The following is a 21,211-nucleotide window of genomic DNA, read 5'->3' as shown; positions in this document are numbered from 1 at the left end:
ATGGTACACACAAAACCTGTTTACTACTGTACTTACAATCCACAAAGAAGATCCTAGGATAGGAAACAAGGTCAATTTATTTTTCTCAATAATGTTTCTTCAGCATGCACAACTTCTCATATTGCTACATGTTGCTGGGCTATTTTAGAGAACAAAAAGAGAAAATACTGTAATGATAACAAAATTGTTTCCTCATAAATCTGGCTCTGTAGCCCCCTGAACAACAGCTCCAAAACAACTGCTGGCACCTCTTCTCCCTCCTGTTTTCTTCTGTGAAACTAGTACAAGTCTAGTACTTAACCCTTAAGGGATGGACTAAATGTATAACAAGCACACCCCAAGACCATGCAAACTTTAAGGTTGCCCAATTTAATAAAAAAAATCAATGGAAAGAGGAAGATATGCAAATGCACATGGTGTAAGAAAAATATTCAAAAAATTTTTGAATATTTTTGAAAGAGACTATTTACAACCCTGTGTGGGGTCTCTTTCACAAAACACTCGTAAAAATACATTAATTTTACCAAGTTATGCATGTTTTTTTTAATAATTTGTTTTATTTTATTTTGTAAAATTATAATTACAGCTCACACAATATCATAGCAGATAAGAACTAAAATCAATAACAAAATCCTGAGTATATTTGTTGCAAAATATTTACAAGATTTACTAAGATGGGGAGATGTAGTAAATTTTTGTGAGGTATACAGGTTTTTTCTAATATTTCTTTGCAAAATTACAATACCAACTGACATACTATCATAAAAAATAAGAACTAAAACCAACAGCAATCCCTGGGTATATTTATGAGCAAATAAATAAAAAGGCATCCTGGAGCTGCAAAGAGGCAGTACATCCCCCTCTGAAATCTCAAGGCATATTGATTGATGTCTCTCCCATGCCGAGGTATTATAGATGCCATGAGTCATTTATGGACCACTGAAGTGCTATGAACATCTTTCCCGCTAAATTCATTCAAACAGTATGGCACGTAATATTAATGCTCATATGAGGATTCCCGTCCATCACCCAAAACCTGTTATAGATACTCCTATGAGGATTCCTGTCCATTAAGGGTTAACTGGCATGACCATCATGAATGTTTTTGTATCAGCTATTTCCTTTACGGGGTTTGATAAAAAATGAGTTATCACTACTCTTCTCTGTCCTGTGCTCTTTCTGCTGAAACTCCCATCAGGTTTATTAGGTCTTCATTTAACATCTTTCTCCACAATTTTCTGGGTCTCTTTACAGATCTCTATCCTGTTACTGCCAAAGCTCCTGCTTTTCTGAACAACTGTTCCTCTTCCCATTTCATTACATGTTCATGAGGTCACATCTTTATCTACCCCTTTGATACCACATCTCTCCACCAATTCTTCATTTTTAATATGAACTTCTCACCATATTCTGGCCATGAACCTTACCATAATATGGCCACACCTTTCAAAATCTCCTCTGTTTTCCTAATAAGTATCCCATGTTCATTTAATAAAGGCTTTATGTCCCCATCATAAGTCTGCTCTCTCTACTACTAGGACATTTTTATTTACCATGAACTCACTATCCCACTACAATTCATTCATACTGCAGCCACTTTATTTTTCCTCTCTCAAATCCCTCTTCTTAGGCCAGTGTTTCCCTACAGTAACAAATGCTAAAATCCTCTAAGACCTGCCAATCACAACATTTCAAAGTTTCAACCTGGACAAGAATTTCCTAGGACAAGAATTTCCTTCAGCAGCCAATGACCTTGACCAATTAGCTTTTGTTTGCAATAACATCCTCAGATACTGAGGAGTTTTTGTATGAAATATGAGCTTGTATATCTCATTATTGAAAATTTATGGCCTACAAAAGAATTTCCTTAGACATATCCCCATAACCTTCATCTTTTCTGTAAGACCCTGGTTCACTGTAATGACACTTACTTTAATTCCATGCTGTTTGTGCCAAGTACTGCAATAAATCTTTACTGTTTATCACTTATAATTCTGGCCCACAGAATGTGTGGGTGAGAAAAATACTTTTTAAAACAAAATTTATCTTTTTGTACAAACAACAGTTTACACAGTAGTCAAATCCTGTAGTCCTTAGCTCTCCAAACATACTCGAGTTCCAAAACAATTTCTGGCTGGTCAGGTATGACATCTGAGCTCCAAAGCTCACATCTCATAAAAATAGAACTGCTCCCTGTATTTGATAACCATCTCCGTGAAAAATGAAGGAACAAGAAGGTCATTTAAGTAACATAATGTTTTTGTACAAAACTGTCAGTTTTCATCTTAAATACTGTATTTGTTTTGACATAAACCCATTACTTTACAGTAGCCTTAGAATTATTTGTGGGAAGGCTTCTTGGTTTTTCCTCACATGTAATCCTTTGAGAGTTGAAGCTCAATTCCATGTCATGAATTGAACAATGTCCTTGCTAGCAAAACCAAGGTTTGTATTCATCCTAAATCAATTAACCAAATATGAATATCTAATATCCTTACTTTCCTCTCAGTGGGAACATACACCCTAGGAAAGAAGTATCAAGCAGAAGAGGGGGATGAATCACACAAGAGAATAATAAGGTCAGATTCCATTATACTGTACCCTGGCCTGAAGCCACTACCAGTCCAATAGAGCAGACATCTGATGACTTGTGCATCAGGTCCCTGCGATAAAAATGCACAAAGTTCAGGGGGGCCTCCAATATGCAAAGAAGATTATAGAGGAATTATCCACATTACTTTTAACTTTTAAGGTAGATACTGCCTTGACCTTAAGGCTATAAACCTCTAACTCTGAGGTGCATGAGTAAGCTCTTTTGATGGCCTGTCTGATCTAAACAGAAATGCTAATTTTTGACACTTCTATTTATTCACGTCATTTTGTAAAAATAACCTTGATCCCTCTTTTCTAAAAGGCTTTGGTCTTCTAAAGATGAGTCTATATGGCTCTCACAGTGCAAGGGAGTTCATCCTCATTTCCTTCCTGCTCTGGTCAAGCAGGAATGACAAACATAAGTGAAGTCTAGAATCAACCTGAATTTGACTGTCTTGGTGAAAAAGCCAGGTATTTATCTCTTCTATGCTGTGCCAGTCTCTTAACTTGAAGAAAATGCAGTAGAAAATCCACTACTGATAACAGCTCAACACTCCTGCTACACCTATTAAAGAATACCTTCAAATTTGACTGATACAGCCTAAAAGTGGACTGCTTGGCTAAACTTGCAATGACTGGCAGCTTCGATCTGTATCAGAATCTAGTCGATGGACTAATCCCAGGTGACTTACTTTGCTTTGACACTAAAAGTGCTGGATGAATCTTTACATTCACAGTGCTAACTGAAAAGCCTTTGAGAAGAGCCAATTTCTTCCTACTCATAGTACAAGGACTATGAGTCTCATAATACCAAGTTAAATCTAATTCATCGAGTAAGTTATTTAAAAGTCATTGTAAACTTTCCTCCATCTACTCATGAAGAGTAGTGAAATGATATCTATGTATTTAATCTACTCATCCTAGATTTCTTGGTACTTACTCAATCTGTACTAGCTAACTGCTTAGACAAGGCTGAGGCCAAAGGAATAACTGAAGGTAAACTTCAATCCTTACAGGAGGCTGAATGCTTATAGAAGTTTCTCCTTGATTAACAGTACACTGTTCATTGTTCCTTTGACCATCTGTAACAAATTTTACATGTCAGCTCTGGTAAACAAACCTGCCCCCTACATGTACTACAAATAGGGCGAGGACTTTCCTGTAAGTCCTCAATGAAGATTCTATACTGTTTACTAGAGATACTCAATCACTCATCTTGTGGTGTAATAGTACAAGTAAAAGTAAAACACAAAGATTTACTAGTAAAATACTAGATATGAAAAAGACAAACCTATTAATAATAAAAACCTACTTCTGAGCTAGATTAAAGATCTCTGCTGACATCTGAATTTCAGGTGTATCAGTTTTATTTCCTATTCCCTCATATTTATTTATTTATCAACTTCCCTATAACTTGCCTCTCTCTCTCTCTCTCTGCAGGCTGATGTCCCTTTGGAACCCTCTTAGGTTTATAATCAGTTGACTGTACATAGGGGTTTTCTATTTAAGACTTTAAGAAAGAAAGAAAGGAGGCGTGCATCAAATTCAGATGTGCACAATGTGGGAAAAGATTAATGAAAATGTTCATAAAAACTCAGTTCCAAATGATAATCAATGAACAAGAGTCCATTATCCATTAACCCTCAAGGGACGAGCTAAGTATATATCAAGCACACCCCAAGACCAGGGAAAACTTTAAGGATGGCCAATTTAAGAAAAAAACAACACATCAATGGAAAGAGAAAGATATCCAAATGCACATGGTGTAAGAAAAAAATTTTAAAAATTTTTCCTTACCTTCCACAGGAAGCTGAAAGTGACTATTTACAACCCATCTTTTTTACGAGACACTCATAAAAATATGTTAATTTTACCAAGCTATACAAGTTTTTATAATACTTTATTTTAGTTTATTTTGTAAAATTATAATTACAGCTCACACAATGTCATAACAGATAAGAACTAAAATCAGTAACAAATTCTGAGTATATTTGTTGTAAAATATTTACAAAATTTACTGAGATGGGGAGATGTAATAACTTTTTTTGAGGTATACATATTTTTTCTAATATTTCTTTGCACTTTTCTTTGCACCTGACATACTATCATAAAAGATAAGAACCAAAACCAACAGCAATCCCTGGGTATATATATATATGAGCAAATAAATAAAAAGATATCCTGGAGCTGCAGAGAGACAGTACATCCCCTCTGAAATCTCAAGGCATACTGATCGTTGTCTCTCCTGTGCCGAGCTAAATAGTTGCCAAAAGTCATTTATGGCCCACTGAAGTGCTATGAACATCTTTCCTGCTAAACTCATTCAAACAGTATGGTGGAAAATATGATTACTCCTATGAGGACTCCTGTCCATCACCCACAACCGGTTATAGATACTCATATGAGGATTCCCATCCATTAAGGGTTAACTGAAACAAAAATACTAAACTTGAACTTTGATCATGAACCAAACTGAAATGTTATTAATCCTAAGCTAACATCAAACATCCCACCTTACCAAATAATATACAGATAGCCATTAAAAAAATAAATAAACTACTCACAAAAGAAAAATTCTAACACAAAAATGTATCATTTTTTAGAATGAAGATACCATTTTTGGGAGTAGTAAATGAATCGTCATAAAATTAATAATGAAAAGAGAATAATTATCAATAATTACAACAAATTCTAATAATCCGGGAACACCCAAAACAGATGTGCTACCTGACCTGCAGACTTAAGTCTTTTGCAAGGCAATTCTAAGAGCCTGGATGGCTTACTGAGCCTAACTGCAAGTCTTGTTACAATTCTAGGATTAAGCTGCAAGCTGCGATTAAAGTAATGGATTGGAGTACCATAACAAACAATCAAACAGACTGATAAACAAGGTCATTAATATTCATCCTATTCAACTTTTTGCGAAGAGGGCGTATAAATAATATATATGAAAGATTTTGAAAAATGAAAGATGAAAGACCAAAGATGTGTCCAATTTACAATGAATGATGAACACAAGTGGCTGTCTGATTTACAATGAATGATGAATACCAGTAGCAGCTATCTAGAACTTTTTAAAATGTTTGGAATATAAAAACACTGTACTTCAAACAAATTTAAGCATATAATTATCAGAGCTAAGGCATAACCATATATAGTACTGCCTAATATTCCCTTAAATAGGTAATACCAGCCAAATTATATGAATTAAGTTATGATTCATGACTGATTGGAAAGTCACAGCCAAATATTTCTTGAAAAAATACCTACCTGCAGAGATTTTGTGTAAGCTTCTTATCAAATTTAATGAATCTTGATGGTTACTAACATCATCTATCTTGTCAATTACAACAACAGGTTTCTTGCTTTCCTTTGGACTACCTATCGAGAAGATCTGTTCTAAAGGTCCTTGAAGGTGAACACAAGAAGCAATATTCTTCCAGCCACCTGCATCACTGTAACCATCAAAGTAAGTTACTTTCAAAGCCAAACCTGAAAAATGAAGACATAAACTACTGAATTTTAAATACCAACTAAGATTTGCATTAGATAGCAAACCCCATACAATGCAGTACAGAGCACAATGTATAAATATTAATACAGGTACACATGAATGATATTTCATCTTTTAAATTATCAACATTAAGACAGACAACATAATCAAAGAGAATATACAGTATTACAGTGTACGCAGTAATAGAATACTAACTATGAAAAAATATGTGATGGCCAATTCTCAAAATATGTTTATCTACAGATACAAATGCAGCACTGGGATGTACAACTAAGTAAAATCAAGTGATATCTCTCTCTCTCTCTCTCTCTCTCTCTCTCTCTCTCTCATAAAATTACAATGGAAATTCACATCTTTGTGCTTTTTCTTGAGATGAAAACTGACAATGATGATGAGAATGATAAGGAAGTTACAATACCCAAGACTGCACATGAAGATCATATAACAGTGCATCACAGATTACGGCAACACCAATTTCCGGCAGATTCGACCTTACGGTGCTTTTTCAGCACCATTAACGGCGTTTTACAGCCCTGTAACTTAATGCTGCATCAAGTTACGGCGCCGTAAGCGCCGTTGATGGTGCTAACAGCAAGGAGAGGCATCAAGCTAACAGCACTTATGGAGCTGTAACCTGATGTAATATCAAGTTGTGAAGCCGTAAGCACCGTTAAACCGCTGATAATGGTGAAACAATGACTTACGCACAAATCAACTTATGGTGCATAGCTGGAACGGATCACCGGCCGTAAGCTGAGGACCTACGTATACTGATTTTCATTTTAAGACAAACAGTGCTGAAGAGGGTCAAATTATAATCAAAAGCATAGTTCGATACTGCAGGTTGTAAGTAGACCTTTGGAACACCATTTGTTGACATACAGTATAAGCAAGGACCTTCCCTAATAATGGAGTAATCAACTATGAAGATGTAATACGGCTACAGTTTTTAAAAATAATTCTAATACCAACGCATCTTGCAGTGCTGTAGAGAAGTAAAATACACAGTTTATTTATGTATGCACAGAAATGTATCATTTCTTCCACAGATGACATTTATCTTCCGGTCTTATTATCCATTAACTTTCACTATATATTAACAACATAGTCCCATGTAAATTGCCACTTTCCTCTCAGTCAAATGTACAAAAATAGTAACATTCACAAACAAGTACTTCAAGAGTAAAATACACTAACCTTCACTTTCAATACAGGATTTTAACCTGGCAGGTGATAATGCTGTAGTGAGGTACTGTATTTCATTATTAGTATGTAAGTGTGACTTCACCAATGATAAAACTACTCCACGGCCATTTATTTCAGCTGAACCTGCAAATAAAATATTAAAACAATTAAAATAATAAAGATCCCCCAAAAAGTAGGCCTACATCCAAAACTAACAATTACACTTCACTTTTTTTTATTGTATATAGTGTTCTTAAATTTGCCAAAAGAAACTTTGTTTATATTATATACAATTATACCATATATTTTTAAATACAGTATATGCATAACAAAATAACTGACTACTGTAGAGAGATCTGTTCAAAAATTAAATACTAGTGCTTAGGTGGTATTTGCTGGTTAAAACTACGACGACATTTTCCTTGACTGAAAGCAGATTACATTTTTCATTTTTTTTTTTTTGTTTTGCAAACACTACACTATAAACTACTTGTAAGTGAAGTTATCCACTTTAAACACCCATCAAAATATGAACTGATTCAGAATAAATTTAAAAATGCTTTCTAACTACAGATACTATTGACTTAATACTTCACTCTACAGTAACTTGAGCATTTACTTTACTAAAATCTAAAACTCTCAAAAAAGCCTTAAACCCATTTCACATTTCAGCTTCTGCAAGATATGATTGATTGATCCATCACAAATATTTCTTACTTCACTGATATTTGGTCATTATGTCCATGTGAATGAAGAAAAATACTGAATTGTCCCTGACCTTGTTATGTCTCTAAAGTTCTCAACACAGATATGAGGCCCAGTTTAAAATCTGCCTCCTTACCAACCTACTCAATGTAATATAATTTTCAACTACTATTTACCTATTTTGTTCCTTATCCACTGTTGTTTAAATACATTTACTTCCATCCACGTGTTCCAAAGATTGGGTTCGCTCCCCAACTAAATTCCTATTCCTTATCAACTCTCTGTTGTCTCCTCTCCTTCCACTTAAGCTCTTGTCATTAACTCAACCCTCTTTATTTTACTTCTTTCTATCTTCCAGTTCTCTGTATTTCACAATGAGTTGTAAATGGTTTTTTCTTCAACTGCTAACTCTAACCCTGAGACCATAATCTGAACAAGGATCGCTTAACTTACATACTAGTCTCTTTTACCAAAATACACAAATCACTTATATTAAGTAAAAGCTTAACACTGGAGAGAGAGAGAGAGAGAAAGAGAGGGAGAAAATGTAGTTAAAGGTAATGCTACAGACAGTAAAAACATAATTGAAATATCAGTATGATCAATGAATCATACTGTAAATACTTCAAGTATTTTCTTTAATTACTAACATGAATAACTGCAAACTTTATTAAAAATTGTGAACTTTTAAAAAAAATGACATTTTTATAATAAAATAGTTTTATATATACTTACTCAGTAATTACTTAGCTAGGAGTTTCTACTCGAAGGGTGGTTAGAATTCTGAATTCTGGCGGTAGTGATTCTTTTGTTTTGTGTAGGTGACTAAGCCCCACCCACTTTCGGGGTAAGACAGAGGAACAACATCGCCAACACGACAGTTTGTTTATGCAAAGAAAAGAGTCCATGTGCGGGAAGGAGGCTTGGGCTCTATCCGTAATTACTGGGTAATTATATATAAAACTTTATTTTATCATAAAAATGTCATTTTTATATATAACTGCAATAATTGCCCAGCTGATTCCACACTGAAGGTGGGGAATCATGGACAAGGCAGGTTGTGTGATGAGATTATTGTTGTTCCTTACTTGGTGAGAGGCTGCTGCCAGATAGATACTGCCTCTGGTTGGCGCTCCTCTCAACCTGTAGTGGCATGGCAGCATGGCCATAAGCACCTCTACTGAAGTGGGACACCTCGCAGTGAAGTAGTATTCCGAAGGCTGACGAAGTATAAAAACAAGCTTTGCGATGAAGGTGTACACTGAAGGCCGACCAAGCATAAATAATTGTCCCTGCCCTGGGCACGGTACCACAAAAAATAATACACGGAAAAAACAGTCACCTACCATAATTTAAAATGTAAATGATTAAAAGATAAAACATAGAAGACTACCCAACACTAAAAACTGGTAGGCCTCCAGGTACCCAGTACCCTCACTCCCAAGAACTCAACACCATGTTCCAGGGCAGAGAAAGGAAAGGAAGGACCTTCCTACACTTCCCTCACCATCCTCGCCAGCTATGGACACAGGTCCCAGGGTACTGCATTTATCGTAAACTGTCTTGACGTCCCGCAAATATGCATCATGAACACTGACTTGCATTTCCAATAAGTTGCCTCCAAGATTGCAGAGAGAGAAAAGTTACGTTTGAACGCTACCGAAGTAGCAACTGCTCTTACATCGTGAGCTTTAACTTTCAATAGCGATAAGTCATTCTCTGCTATTTGTGAGTGTGCCTCAATGATGAGATCCCTCAAGAAAAGAGAAATGGTGTTCTTTGACAGGGGTCTAGAGGGATTCTTCGCAGAATACCAAAGATTACCAAACTGACCTCTAATCTTCTCTGTCCGATGCAAATAGTATCTGAGGGCACATACTGGGCACAGCTCTCTCTCCTCTTCTTCTGTGCCTACAATATCCGTTAAGCTTTTAATAGTAGAAGAACAGGGATAGATGTTTCTGAAAGTTTCTTCTACACCAACTCCTAAAAAGACCTTGGCCATTTTCTTCAGCTTGTTTAGCGATAGCCTCTGCTGTCGATCTAGAAAATCCCTTTCGTTCTGATGAGTTTTGTAGATAGTGAAATCCTGTCAGGGCCAGAGAGATGACCTTGGTAAAATTTCCTGATGTGGGGTTGTCACAGGAAGACTTGGAATCTCGGGGAAGGAGCCTCAGAAAATCTAAGAGAGATTGGTCAGGTCCAGGAACCCTCCTTCTGTAGCCAGAGAGGAGCCACAAGTCATGCCATTTGTGGTGTGGCGAAACTTCTAAACCACCTCTCAAATCATCCCAAAGGAGGGGAGGCGTAAAGATCCAGGTTGGACCAGTCCAAGATCATTGCATCCATCGTCCAAGCTAGAAGGTACAGAAAGGGGGAGCAGAACAGAGGAAGGCGGTGATTCCTGGAAGCTGCAAACAGATCTATGGTCAGTTGACCCCATAAATTCCAAAGGCTGTAACACGCCAAGATCTAGTGTCCATTCCATGGGCAAAATTTCTTTGTGGCGGCTTAACTTGTCCGCCAGGACATTGCACTTGCCCTGTATGCACCGGGTGATTAACCAAGTCTGATTCCGATCCACCCAGCATAGCAGGTCCTTCACTACTTTGCAGAACGAATAAGAGTGGGTTTCCACTTGATGTTTGATATATGCTAGGACTGTGGTATTGTCTGCATGTATCACTATAGTCTTGCTGTGAACCTGTGGCACGAAATGTTACAGACCCAGATGTATCACCTTCAACTCTTACGTTGATATGAAGTCCTCTCTCCTCCGAGAACCACCTCCCAGAGACTTCCAGATTCCCAAGGAGCACTCCCCAACCTAGATCCAACGCGTCGAAAAAGAAGTCTAGGTCAGGGCTCACTGGAAAGAGAAATTTCCCTTCCATAAGTCTTTCTACAGACCTCCACCACCACAGATCCTCCTTTATCTCCGGGGTTATTGGAAAGAAGTGACAGTCCTGATGCACCTTCCAATCCCAGCACGCTCTTAAACAGAATTGGAGCGGTCTCACATGTAGTCTCCCCAGTCTTACAAATTGCTCCAGAGAAGCCAGCATCCCCAAGAGACTCATCCACTGGGTGGCGGAGCAAGAGAGCGGAGGAACAGATCTACCTTCCTCATGAGTCTTTACTCTCTTAAGTGATGGAGAAGCCCAAAAACTCAGAGTCTATCTGAACTCCCAAATAAAGAATCTTCTGAGTGGGGTTCATTTGAGATTCCTGGGTTAAAAGAAGAGTCTTCTGCAAGTCCTCCACGCAACATTTCTCCATGGTCAAACGAAGTAGCCAATCATCTAGATAACAGCGATACTCACTCCCAGCTAGATGCCAGCCAACCCCACCTATAGAGCCAACATGTAGGTGAAACCAACCGGGGCAGTTGAAACCAAAACAAAGTGCTCGAAACTGATAGATCTGATCTTCGAAAATGAATCGGAGGTATTTCCTTCAGTCCAGGTGAACCAGAATATGGAAATAAGCATCTTGCACGTCCAGGGAGATCATCCAATCTCCCTGACAGATGGACGCACGAACCGAATGGATGGTCTTCATGTTGAATTCTGTCTTCTCTATGAAGACGTTCAACGCACTTACATCGAGCACTGGTCTCCAACCCCTGAAGTCTTGGGCACTACAAAAAGGCGATTGTAAAAACCCTTCAAGTCTACCTTCTTTACAACTTCTATGGCTTCCTTGCTCAGAAGAGAGGACATTTCCTTTGATAAGGCTGAGTATCTCTCCAATCCTCTGGAGTAAGCCGTCAATACGACGGGAGTGTTGGTCAATGGCAGATTCTCCCTGAAGGGAATGCAGTATCCTTCCTTTCAAACTTTCACAACCCACTGATCCGCTCCTCTTTTGCTCCATCTCTCCCAGAAGAGAGGAAGCCTGGCCCCTACTGGAGCATGGAGGACCGAATTCTCATTTGCGAGAGGTTGGCTTAGAAGAAAAAGATTTCTTGATTGTACAGGGCGCAAATCTAACTGATCCTTGGGACCTGGAGCGCGGTCTTTGATTCCCTCCATGAAAGGGCTTTGGTTGAAGAGGAGATGAGGGTTTCACTGAGAAAGCAGACCAGTCGCTCTGGTGTTTCGTTGACTGGGTCAGTAATCTTGAGTTGATTTCTTGTGCAGGCTTGATGCAATCTTGCTTATGGTGGATTGTGGGAACAAGTGTTGCTTTTCCAGACGGGAAAACAGGAGAGCCGATTTCTGTGGGGCCATGTGCCCTTACGATGTGAAAGAGACCCAAAGTTCCACGCTTCTTAAGAATGCCCACTTGGCATAAGGGCAGCTAATTCCTGAGCCATCTCTAGCAGCTTTATCACAGGAGAGGAGAAATTAAACAGTCTGAAGATTCATCACACAAAAATGCGGATCTTAGGCTCCTTGTAGTGCTCCACACACCAGTCGAGAAAAACTCCCAGCACCTCAGAAAGGACTTAGACAAACTCTTCAATAGATGGTCTATCTCTTGGGCTGAAAAGAGCCTTGGCTGGAGGAGAGGCGAGACTCACGCCCCACATCGATGAGTGCAAAGAAGTTCCCCTGAGAGGAGCCAGCTACTCCAAGGGAAGGAGCTTCTCCTGTGGCATAAGACAAATATCGCATATGTGCAAGACAAGAGGGTGGAACAATAAAACATGCTTTCCCTTGTTTCCTCTTCTCGGAAAGCCAGTTCTCTACCTGGCGTAGAGCTTTCTTCGATGAAGAGAGAACCATCTTGGGAAGTCTCATCGAATCTACAGGCTGATTGCTCATCATGAAAGATGAAGTTGGAGAGGAAGGAGCAGCCAGTGTGAAAAATCAGGGAACTGCTACAGAAGGAACTTGAGTAATGCCACATATGGCGTAGAAGATGAGTCCTGATCCCCTTCCTCAACTTCAGAAGACACCAGAGACAAAACTGGGTCTAGATCAGGAGCTGTCTGCGCTGCAGGTTTCTGTAAAAGTTGAAGGATATTATCCAGTTGACATTGCAAAGGCACAAGAGCCGGGTCCAACACAGGAGAAAGGTTATCACAAGACACAGGGAGCTTGGAGTCTTGAGGGGCTCAAGCGCTAGAGGAAGTTCAGAGGCTTCAGGGTGCTCCGATGAAACAGGGCGTCCAGAAGCTTCAGGGAGCATGGCTGCTGCAGGGCGCTTGGCTGCTTCAGGGCGCTTAGCTGCATCAGGACACTTGGCCGCATCAGGGTGCCCAGCTGCTACAGGGTGCTTGGCTGCTTCAGGGCGCTCACCGATACGTTCCGCTGATACAAGACACTCAGAAGGAACAGGGCCCTTATGCAAAAGCTGGAGCTGCTCGCTGTGTATAGAGCTAGATCCTCCCTCCCGGTGCTGAAGAGAGGAGAAGCGCTCTGGACTGTCCCACTTGCTACACAAGGGCTGTGGACTGAAGGAGGGCTCCCTCATCCTTTTGCAAGGAAGATGCAGGGACTGATCTTTACCCAAGAAACATTTCTTAAGTGGGCAAGATTAATCAGGGAAGCGACAAAGGCGGCTCTTACGAGATGAAAACTCCTCAGAGCTTGACGAAAGCTGATGCACTTCCGAGACGCCTTTCCAGCGGCTGTCTCTAGTCACAACCTGGGATGCAACAGGTTGGACTGAGGGGACAAATGCCCATGGGCAGACCCCACTGACCTCCCTTGGGCTACCGGTATGCCTCCTCCCAGGTAGCGGGGAGTATGGCAGGGACTGACGCCTAGAAGAGTCAGTGGGATGAGCAGAAGCCTCCTCCACTGACACTTCACCTTCTTGCCCTCAAACTTGTCCATCCAGGACATGCACTGATGCTAACTGGGCCCTGTACTCACTGCCAGATTTAATCACTGTTAAATTTATTCTCAAGGCTGGACCAAAGCAGATTGGGTTTGGAAGTGATGGAGCCAGAGAGGAGTAGGTGGTTTTAGGAGGGTGAGTGATGCAGGTGGGAAGGGTTAACAGTCGGAGAATCCAGCAGAAATGTCAGCCTAATCCAGATTTGCAGAGTCCAAAGCCCTGGCTAGCTAGTTTCCTGCTGACATGGCTAGCTGCTCCTCTTCCAATCTCTGTCTAACTTAACTAAATGTGAAGCTAAAGTCTTCTATTTCTGCTCTCCCCAATCCCTGCACTCATCATAAGTCAAATTAATAAAATACACTTGTCCTCTACAATTGGAACACAAAGTCAATTTTGTCATCCAGGTATTGCAGCTTTTACTGCAATACTGGAAACTACAACTACTAGTGTCGGACATACCTAACTAGCTGAAAAGTCAAAATTGAGAAAAGTCAATTCCAGAAAAGTCACCATCAAGAAAAAATGCTGGAAAGGCTACAAAAATACTTCACTGAGGAAGAAAATAGCGAATCCAAAACTCTAAGCTGCTATAACAACACCAGTAGTGTTGTAGTGTTGGCGATGTTGTTCCTCTGTCTTACCACGAAAGTGGGCAGGGCATAGTCATCTACACAAAACAAAAGAATCACTACCGCGGAATTCAGAATTCTAACTGCCGTTCGAGTAGAAACTCTTAGCTAAGTAATTACTGGGTAAGTTACATATGAGCCTTTCAATCGAGAAACATGCCAAGCGCCATCCTGGGCCAAAGTATTTTTAATTTAATTTATTATATTTTAAAAATGGCACTTGCCATGTTTCTCGACTGAAAAGCTCACATATAAAATTGCAGTTTACAAAAGAATTGTATCTCTACATACAGTACTTTGTTAGGGAATGCCACCTTCTTTTTCTCAGTTCCAAGCCTTATTCATGTGTCTGTCTCACACAGTGATCAGTACTAGCTTATGTGGTTCTCTTATCATCAGTGTGACAAGTTGTACTATCTTAAATTTAATCATTATGCAAAAGCATACAGCTCCTCCTGCTTCTAAAAATGTAGCAGAGAAGAAGATACCCATTTTCATCAACTTGCAGTCAAAGATCCGCACACCTTAGTTTAACTATCCCTAAACAACACCAATATAATTAAAATCAGTACTACAAAAGCATAAATAAACTAGAGTTATTAACACTATATTGTATAACATTCTAGGAATTTAGCATAGGCTAGTCATAAAAAATATAGGCTACAGTCATCTACAGAAAGCTAGCCAGTTAAAAGCATACTATTTTCCTGAAGTAAGATATAACCCATTTGCAGTAGAAATTATTTACTATGTGTGACTGAGCATGAATGCCATGTGGTACAATTCCTGGCTGCTGGTGCCACAGATGCCAGAAAAATGTGTGACAGCAAGAGAGTAAGCATACAGAATTGGCAGAGAGATCTTTCAATCTATGTACAGTATCCCCCTAACATCTTTCCCCTTACGAGAGAGATCTAAGCTAGATATATATGCATCTCAGAAATCTCAACAGCAAGAACATACGTTGGACACCAAAGAAAAACTTGAAATAACATCATAATTGTAGAAACAACAAAATCAAATAGAAGCATACAGTCACAGAAATCAAAACTGTATACCCATAAATGATACTGTCAATGGAATACTCAAATTTCCTTTCAGATACAAACAGTACATTATAACACACACAAAGAAACACAATGAGCATGGTACATCAGAGATTCAACCTTTCTGGAGGTTTTGCTATTCTACCTGATCTAGCCTTCAAATATGATATTTTAAAATAAAATGAGTTTGTTCATACTTGCCTTTCAGATATATACAGGTATTTCTCAAAATCCGACAGAATTTCAAAGCACTCGGTTTTAAGGCCTTGGCTAACGGCATGGTTACCAGATTTTTCCACGCTGGGGCGCAATTTTCAGCTCAGTAAGCAGTTTTCTATTCAGTATTTTTATGATTGTCTCAAGAGGTTTTATTGGTGCGATAAGCGTATATATATCGGTGCCAATAAAGCGACAAAGCACTTATTTTATCATAAATGCCATTTTATTCATGACTTAATTGTCAGATATTTAAGCTGAATTAGTTGGTGCTCGGAAGAGAACTGAACCGGCGAAACAAATAAATGAGGGGCCTTGTTCTGGATTGTCAATAGGAAATGAATCTCAGTGATGCTGGGCAGACTCATGTGTTTCTAACACTTCTCCAGCAAGGTAGGGAGCTCTTAAAGTGGAGAGATCTAGATTCTCTCATAGGTTTTGACCATCATCAGTTAACTAGACTTCATAACCAGTTAAGAGGAAAGTACCCTTGACCAGCCTCTTGCCGACCTTTCTAAGGCAATGACCTAACTTGGCTAAAATAGGGACGTCCTCTCTATATCACCAACAACCAAAAATATAACATTTTATATTAAAAATCACCTACCCCTAAAGGATTTGGTTGTCGTTTGCTTTCCTTTTCCCTGAATGTTGGAAGGCAGCGTATGCTATCCCTGGCAGAGAGTCTTCAAAAGTACATCTTCATCCAAAGATGCTAACTGGAGACATTTCCATCACATTTTTGCAGGAAGTAGCACCAATGTTCATTCAAGACCTATGGATCTTTTTGGAAAGCCACATTTCTTCGCTCTGTTCTTGAGCCTTTACTTTCCAGACAGACTCAGCTGCCCCCTTTAGGCTTTACTATGTCTCTAATAGTGGGTTCTTAAGGAAATACTAAGGCATTCTTAGACATGGGAAGACTGGTCTCTTCATAACACCACAGTAGCTGGGGACTATCCTCTGAAATGACCTTGGTCTTGGTAAACCATAATAAGCAAATGATATTTTTACTCTTTCTGACTGCTTCTCCAGTAATTTCTGACAAACCTCTACTTCAAGACTTGGGCCTAAGGGTTTAATCCACAGTACAGTGCCTAAGCTAACATTTTAGGAGCAATGCGGCATTAGGACTCCTAAGGCCAGTATGGATACTAATGGCTTGCACAGTGGCTAATCCTCAGTCTGTCGCCAGAAACATTAGGAACTCAATTTACTGACACATTCTTGAGATATTTGAGACAGTGTTCAAAATTCAGAGCAAAGAACTGGGACATAAATCCAGATTCCAAGAGGCGCCAGCATGAGGACTTTTGACAGTTTCCCATCTCAGTAGGCAGGAAGAGCAACGTTTCTCCTTGTACAAGTTATCCCATCTTAAACTGTTATTTCATCTCCTATAGCCCAAATAGAGGACTGTAAAAATTATTCTTATGATAAGATAAGGTTTGTTCAGCTACTTTGTGGTACAGATATATAGTCGAGCTGTATTCTCCGAACTCTGCACCATCTTCAAATTTGCAGTCCCTGGGGTGGTGGTTAATTACCCATTTCGCCGGTCTCCTGGTATTGAACCATGGCCTTTTCCATTCAGCTTTCGAAAACCTCTTGTCTCAGCCTGGGGAGGTGATAGTCTGGGCACTGCGAGTCAGACTCAGAGCGAACAAGCCTTTTTTGAACCTTTGAAATGCGGCTGCCTGAGAAGGTCCACCGTCAGTGGATATTCTTGGAAGTCCACTAGGAAGGCCAGAGTCTCTGAGAAACAAATCAATGTAGATGATTACAAGGGGGCTCCTTAAAGTCATCCTTGCTCCTTCGTGATTACTGTCACCAACTTCCTTATCACTTCTACCAGGATCTTGAAGGAGGTAGGGCGTAATGGTTGGGAGGCCTTTCCAGTCCCAGGAGGCGTCTATGTGCCACGCTCCTGGGTCTGGGACAGGAAGCAAAGCAAAATAACCACCTGACCGTTCTGTGACTAGTTAAAGGGTCCAAGGAAAGGAAGACTGCCCCATATTCTCACAACTCTAAAAACACCTCAAAATTTTAGAAACTGATTTTAACCATACATGAGAAGGATAGGATCCGGATATTCTCCTTCTCCCCAAGAACCTGCGTGAGAAGCGTGACCAATGAACAGCAAGACTCAGGCAGGATCTCCCTCCGCTAGGATGAATGAGGCGAACACAAATTGACTTCTCCAAAGGTGGCATTTTTTTTGATCGTGCGCTAGAGGCCATGTTCTTTTGAAGTGGCACTGACAATTCTGCCTGCACCTCATGCGCTTTAACAAAGGTTCAGAAAGTCACAATCTCCTTGACAACTCTTTGTTCTTGGGACACCTGTTCCCCTCTCCAGGTGCGGCCGTTCTCCCCCCTCTAGGGATCCCTTCCCAGGTCTTCTCAAAACACCACTAACGGGGTCTGCAAGACCTTCTCGCTCTTTAGTCTTGTTCAAGTAGATGATTTTAAAGCCAGATGTCGGCAAAATCTTTCTAGTTCCTGGCCCCAGAATTCCCTCAGTTCTTTCAATTCAAAGGACTTGGGTGGTCTGAGACGGGTTCTCATTCCAGAAAAAACGGTTGGAGAAGGGCTACACTGCAAACTCTCCTTTCCCTCACTGACTTAGATATTGCATGAAAGGACTGATTTTCTTAAGCAAAGCAGTTGCGTTCTCGGGATGGAAAAGTCTTCTTTGTTGAATCCGTCAAATCCCCAGATGAAGGGGTTCAAAGGGCTTTGGATCAGGATGGGACTTTTCAAGTTCAAGATGGAACCAAGCAGGGACTTCGTCAAATTCAACGACCTAATCAGGTCATGTGGAGGTCTCGTAGAAGTGGCGGATATCCAATCGTCTGCGTCAGAGCGACCGAACAACGTACTCTTAAGCCCCCTTAATAGTAGCGTTTTCATGATCTTCGTGAAGATCATGGGAAGGAAGTCTGCAATCTGGCTCACAGTGAGCTCTGAACTGAGAAATCGTCCCCGGTACACCAATCTCAATCTGACCGTGATTGATAAGCTGCGAACGATGGATGTTCTCCTGGCTCAGAGATCGCTCCAGTCCCCTGCTTGAAAAACCTCTAGCTCTCGCCAGCATTTCCATGGTTGAATCTTTCTTGAGTAAAGGCGATTTTGATGGTACTCGTTCGAAGTGGGGCTGTCTCCCATTTTGTCTGGGACTGAAGCCTGGTAACACCCTTGGAGAAGTCAACCCCAGAGCTTGCCTCCACGGCTCTCTTCTCTAAGGCCAATGCGGAGGCCATCAGAAGTCTCCTGCTTCTTGCGGTGGTAAGGCTTTCTGACCAGATCTCCCAGGATCTTGAAGGGGAGGGAACAGCGTAAAGGGGATGAGACCCTCCCAAAGAAGGGCGTCTATTGACACTGCTCCTGTTCTCCCAGGCTCCCAGGAAAATAAAAAGCCGGAAAGCCTGTTTGTTCTTGGACGTTGCAAACCAGGTCCACTTTTTCCCCTAGGTTTAGAGTTTTGGCCGCTCCTCCTGGTTGAAACCTCTTCACTCGTGTCGGAGCAGTTCTGACGAGGAAGAAGTTCTCTCCGTTCTGAGCGCCTTCTTCTTCTGTCAGGATAAACGTTCCTGCAGAAGACAACAGGAGCTCTTCGTCTCGAAGAATGGGCAACAGATCTTGAGTGCCTCCTGTTTTTCCAGGTCAAAGATAGAGGAACAGATGGTTGGACGCGTTCACCTGGACTTTCTGCGACCGAGACACTTGATCTTGGAAGAATCGCCAAAACAAATCGCCTAATTCTTTCATATTGATATGCAAGACCACCCTGTTCCCTCCAGATCCACTTCTCTGCCCACTGATGTTGTCCACCCCGACAGTTAAGGACGTCGGAGAGCTCCCTAGGGGGTCGGAAGGCTGAGGCTCAGGCTTAAGATCTGAAAGCTCTCGAGGACCAGTCACCAATTAAACACCTTCACTTCGAGGGAAGAGACCTTTGAGATTTTGATGCTGTCTTCCAAGTTGTCTTCAGGAAGAACTGAAGAGTAGACTGGATGTAGTCTCCTGGAAAAGCAAACAAGACCGGTAGAAATCCTTGAGCAGGGAAGGAACTCCCTCACGAACAGAGATCTTTCCTGGCCAGGACTTTTTACATACCAGCCTTGGCGTTCGGAAAGCCTTCACTGGGTCCATCTGAATCGTCTTACGATGGACTTCCAGTTCCTCCATCCAGGTGTGACTTTCTTGAAGTTGACCCAGGCGAGGATTCATACGAAGGTTTCACATTTCAAATCCTCCAGACAGCTCTCCGATGGCTTTCGAATCAGCTAACTGAGTCGTCCAAGCGGAGAGCGACCGAAGGTTCGCCACTGTCTCCGATGCAGCCGTCTTGCTACATTCCGGTCATGACGGTGAAAATCAGTAGAGGGAGCTGTGCGACAGCTCGGCGTCAAAGAGGCTCCGAATTGAGACACCTTTCCCGCCACAGCCAGACTCAGGAGTCCTTGACCCAACATTTGGGGCAGAAGGAAATGAGGTCTTGATCGAGATGCCTTCTTTTCCCAGACGAAAGAGGTCTCCGGCTCCTGAAGAGCAACCGGAAGGCGTTCCTGAGGAAGTTTCTTTTCGCGTGAAAGCGTCCAGGCTGCGTCACATCAAAAACGGTCTCCAACTTCCTGACTGCGTCCTGGACGAACAGCCTGTTCCTGAAGCCGGGAATTCAGGGACCTGTTCTATTACTCTCGGGAAGAAGCATTTGACGTCGTGTTGTGGCGTCCGGATCTCTTGTTTCCTGGACCGTCTGACGGAGAGCGGGACCAGGGCGAAGGCTTAAGGAGGGGAGCAGAAAGGGATCTTGTATCCCTTTCTCCTAAAACCAGGGACCAACTGTCTGTCCCCTCTCACTTTCCAGAGGGCAGAGTCCTGAAGCCTCAGCAATAAGAAGACATCTGGAGGAGATCTCATCAACTTCTTCTTAGATGGTGAAGGGAATTACCTCTGGAGGAGGTTCTTTCCTCGAGGGAAGGCAGAGGATGCTCCGGCATGTGCGAAAGGCTTCTTCATCAGGAGCAAGAAAGGTTTCGGTTTGGCGACTGGTCGAGTCTCAGGAAACATCCTCATCAGATGACTCTAGTCCAGGTCTGCGGTGGTCTTCAAAATAGCCAGCCAGCGATGAAGACTTTAGCCAAGCGAAGCCGGGAAACAGATGATTGGGAAAGGGAGCAAGTAGCAGTTCCCCTTTCTGCGAGGGAGGGCGGACTTAAATGGCCAGCCCCGAGAATAGCGACCTCTTCTTGGCAGCCTCCAGCGACAAAGGTGCGAGGCGTCAGATCGTCAGAACCATCTCGGACCGCCTTGTCCTTACAAGACAAGGCGCTCCTGAGTCGACAAGGATCGGAGAGTCAGGACTCCGGAGCTTAATGGGCAAAGATCTAAGACACCAGTCAAGGAAGTTGAAGGCACTACACTTCACAGCCTTCAAAAGATGGTCATCTTTGTTTTGGAGTGCCAGGAACTCGGCCGTCGCCAGGGGCCCCCTCCGAATCAGACACAACATGTCAGTCTCCTTAG

The 21,211-nt window shown here is 41.3% G+C and overlaps 1 protein-coding gene across 2 annotated transcripts in view; it reads right to left on the bottom strand.

Moving 5' to 3' along the window:
* The window catches only part of Elp5 (Elongator complex protein 5), a 54,292-nt gene that overhangs the window by 8,175 nt on the left and 24,906 nt on the right, over positions 1-21,211 (bottom strand). For both annotated transcript variants that reach the window (XM_067081438.1, XM_067081446.1), the window contains 2 exons: positions 7,304-7,435; positions 5,863-6,084 (listed from right to left, as the gene is read on the bottom strand). In XM_067081438.1, the coding sequence (XP_066937539.1) occupies positions 5,863-6,084; positions 7,304-7,435 (354 nt within the window). The remainder of the gene's footprint in view (positions 1-5,862; positions 6,085-7,303; positions 7,436-21,211) is intronic.

Source organism: Macrobrachium rosenbergii, chromosome 3, assembly GCF_040412425.1.
Source record: "Macrobrachium rosenbergii isolate ZJJX-2024 chromosome 3, ASM4041242v1, whole genome shotgun sequence".
Classification (NCBI taxonomy): Eukaryota; Metazoa; Arthropoda; class Malacostraca; order Decapoda; family Palaemonidae; genus Macrobrachium; species Macrobrachium rosenbergii.
Note: the sequence above shows the minus strand (reverse complement) of the source record. Positions and strands in the feature narration are given on the sequence as shown.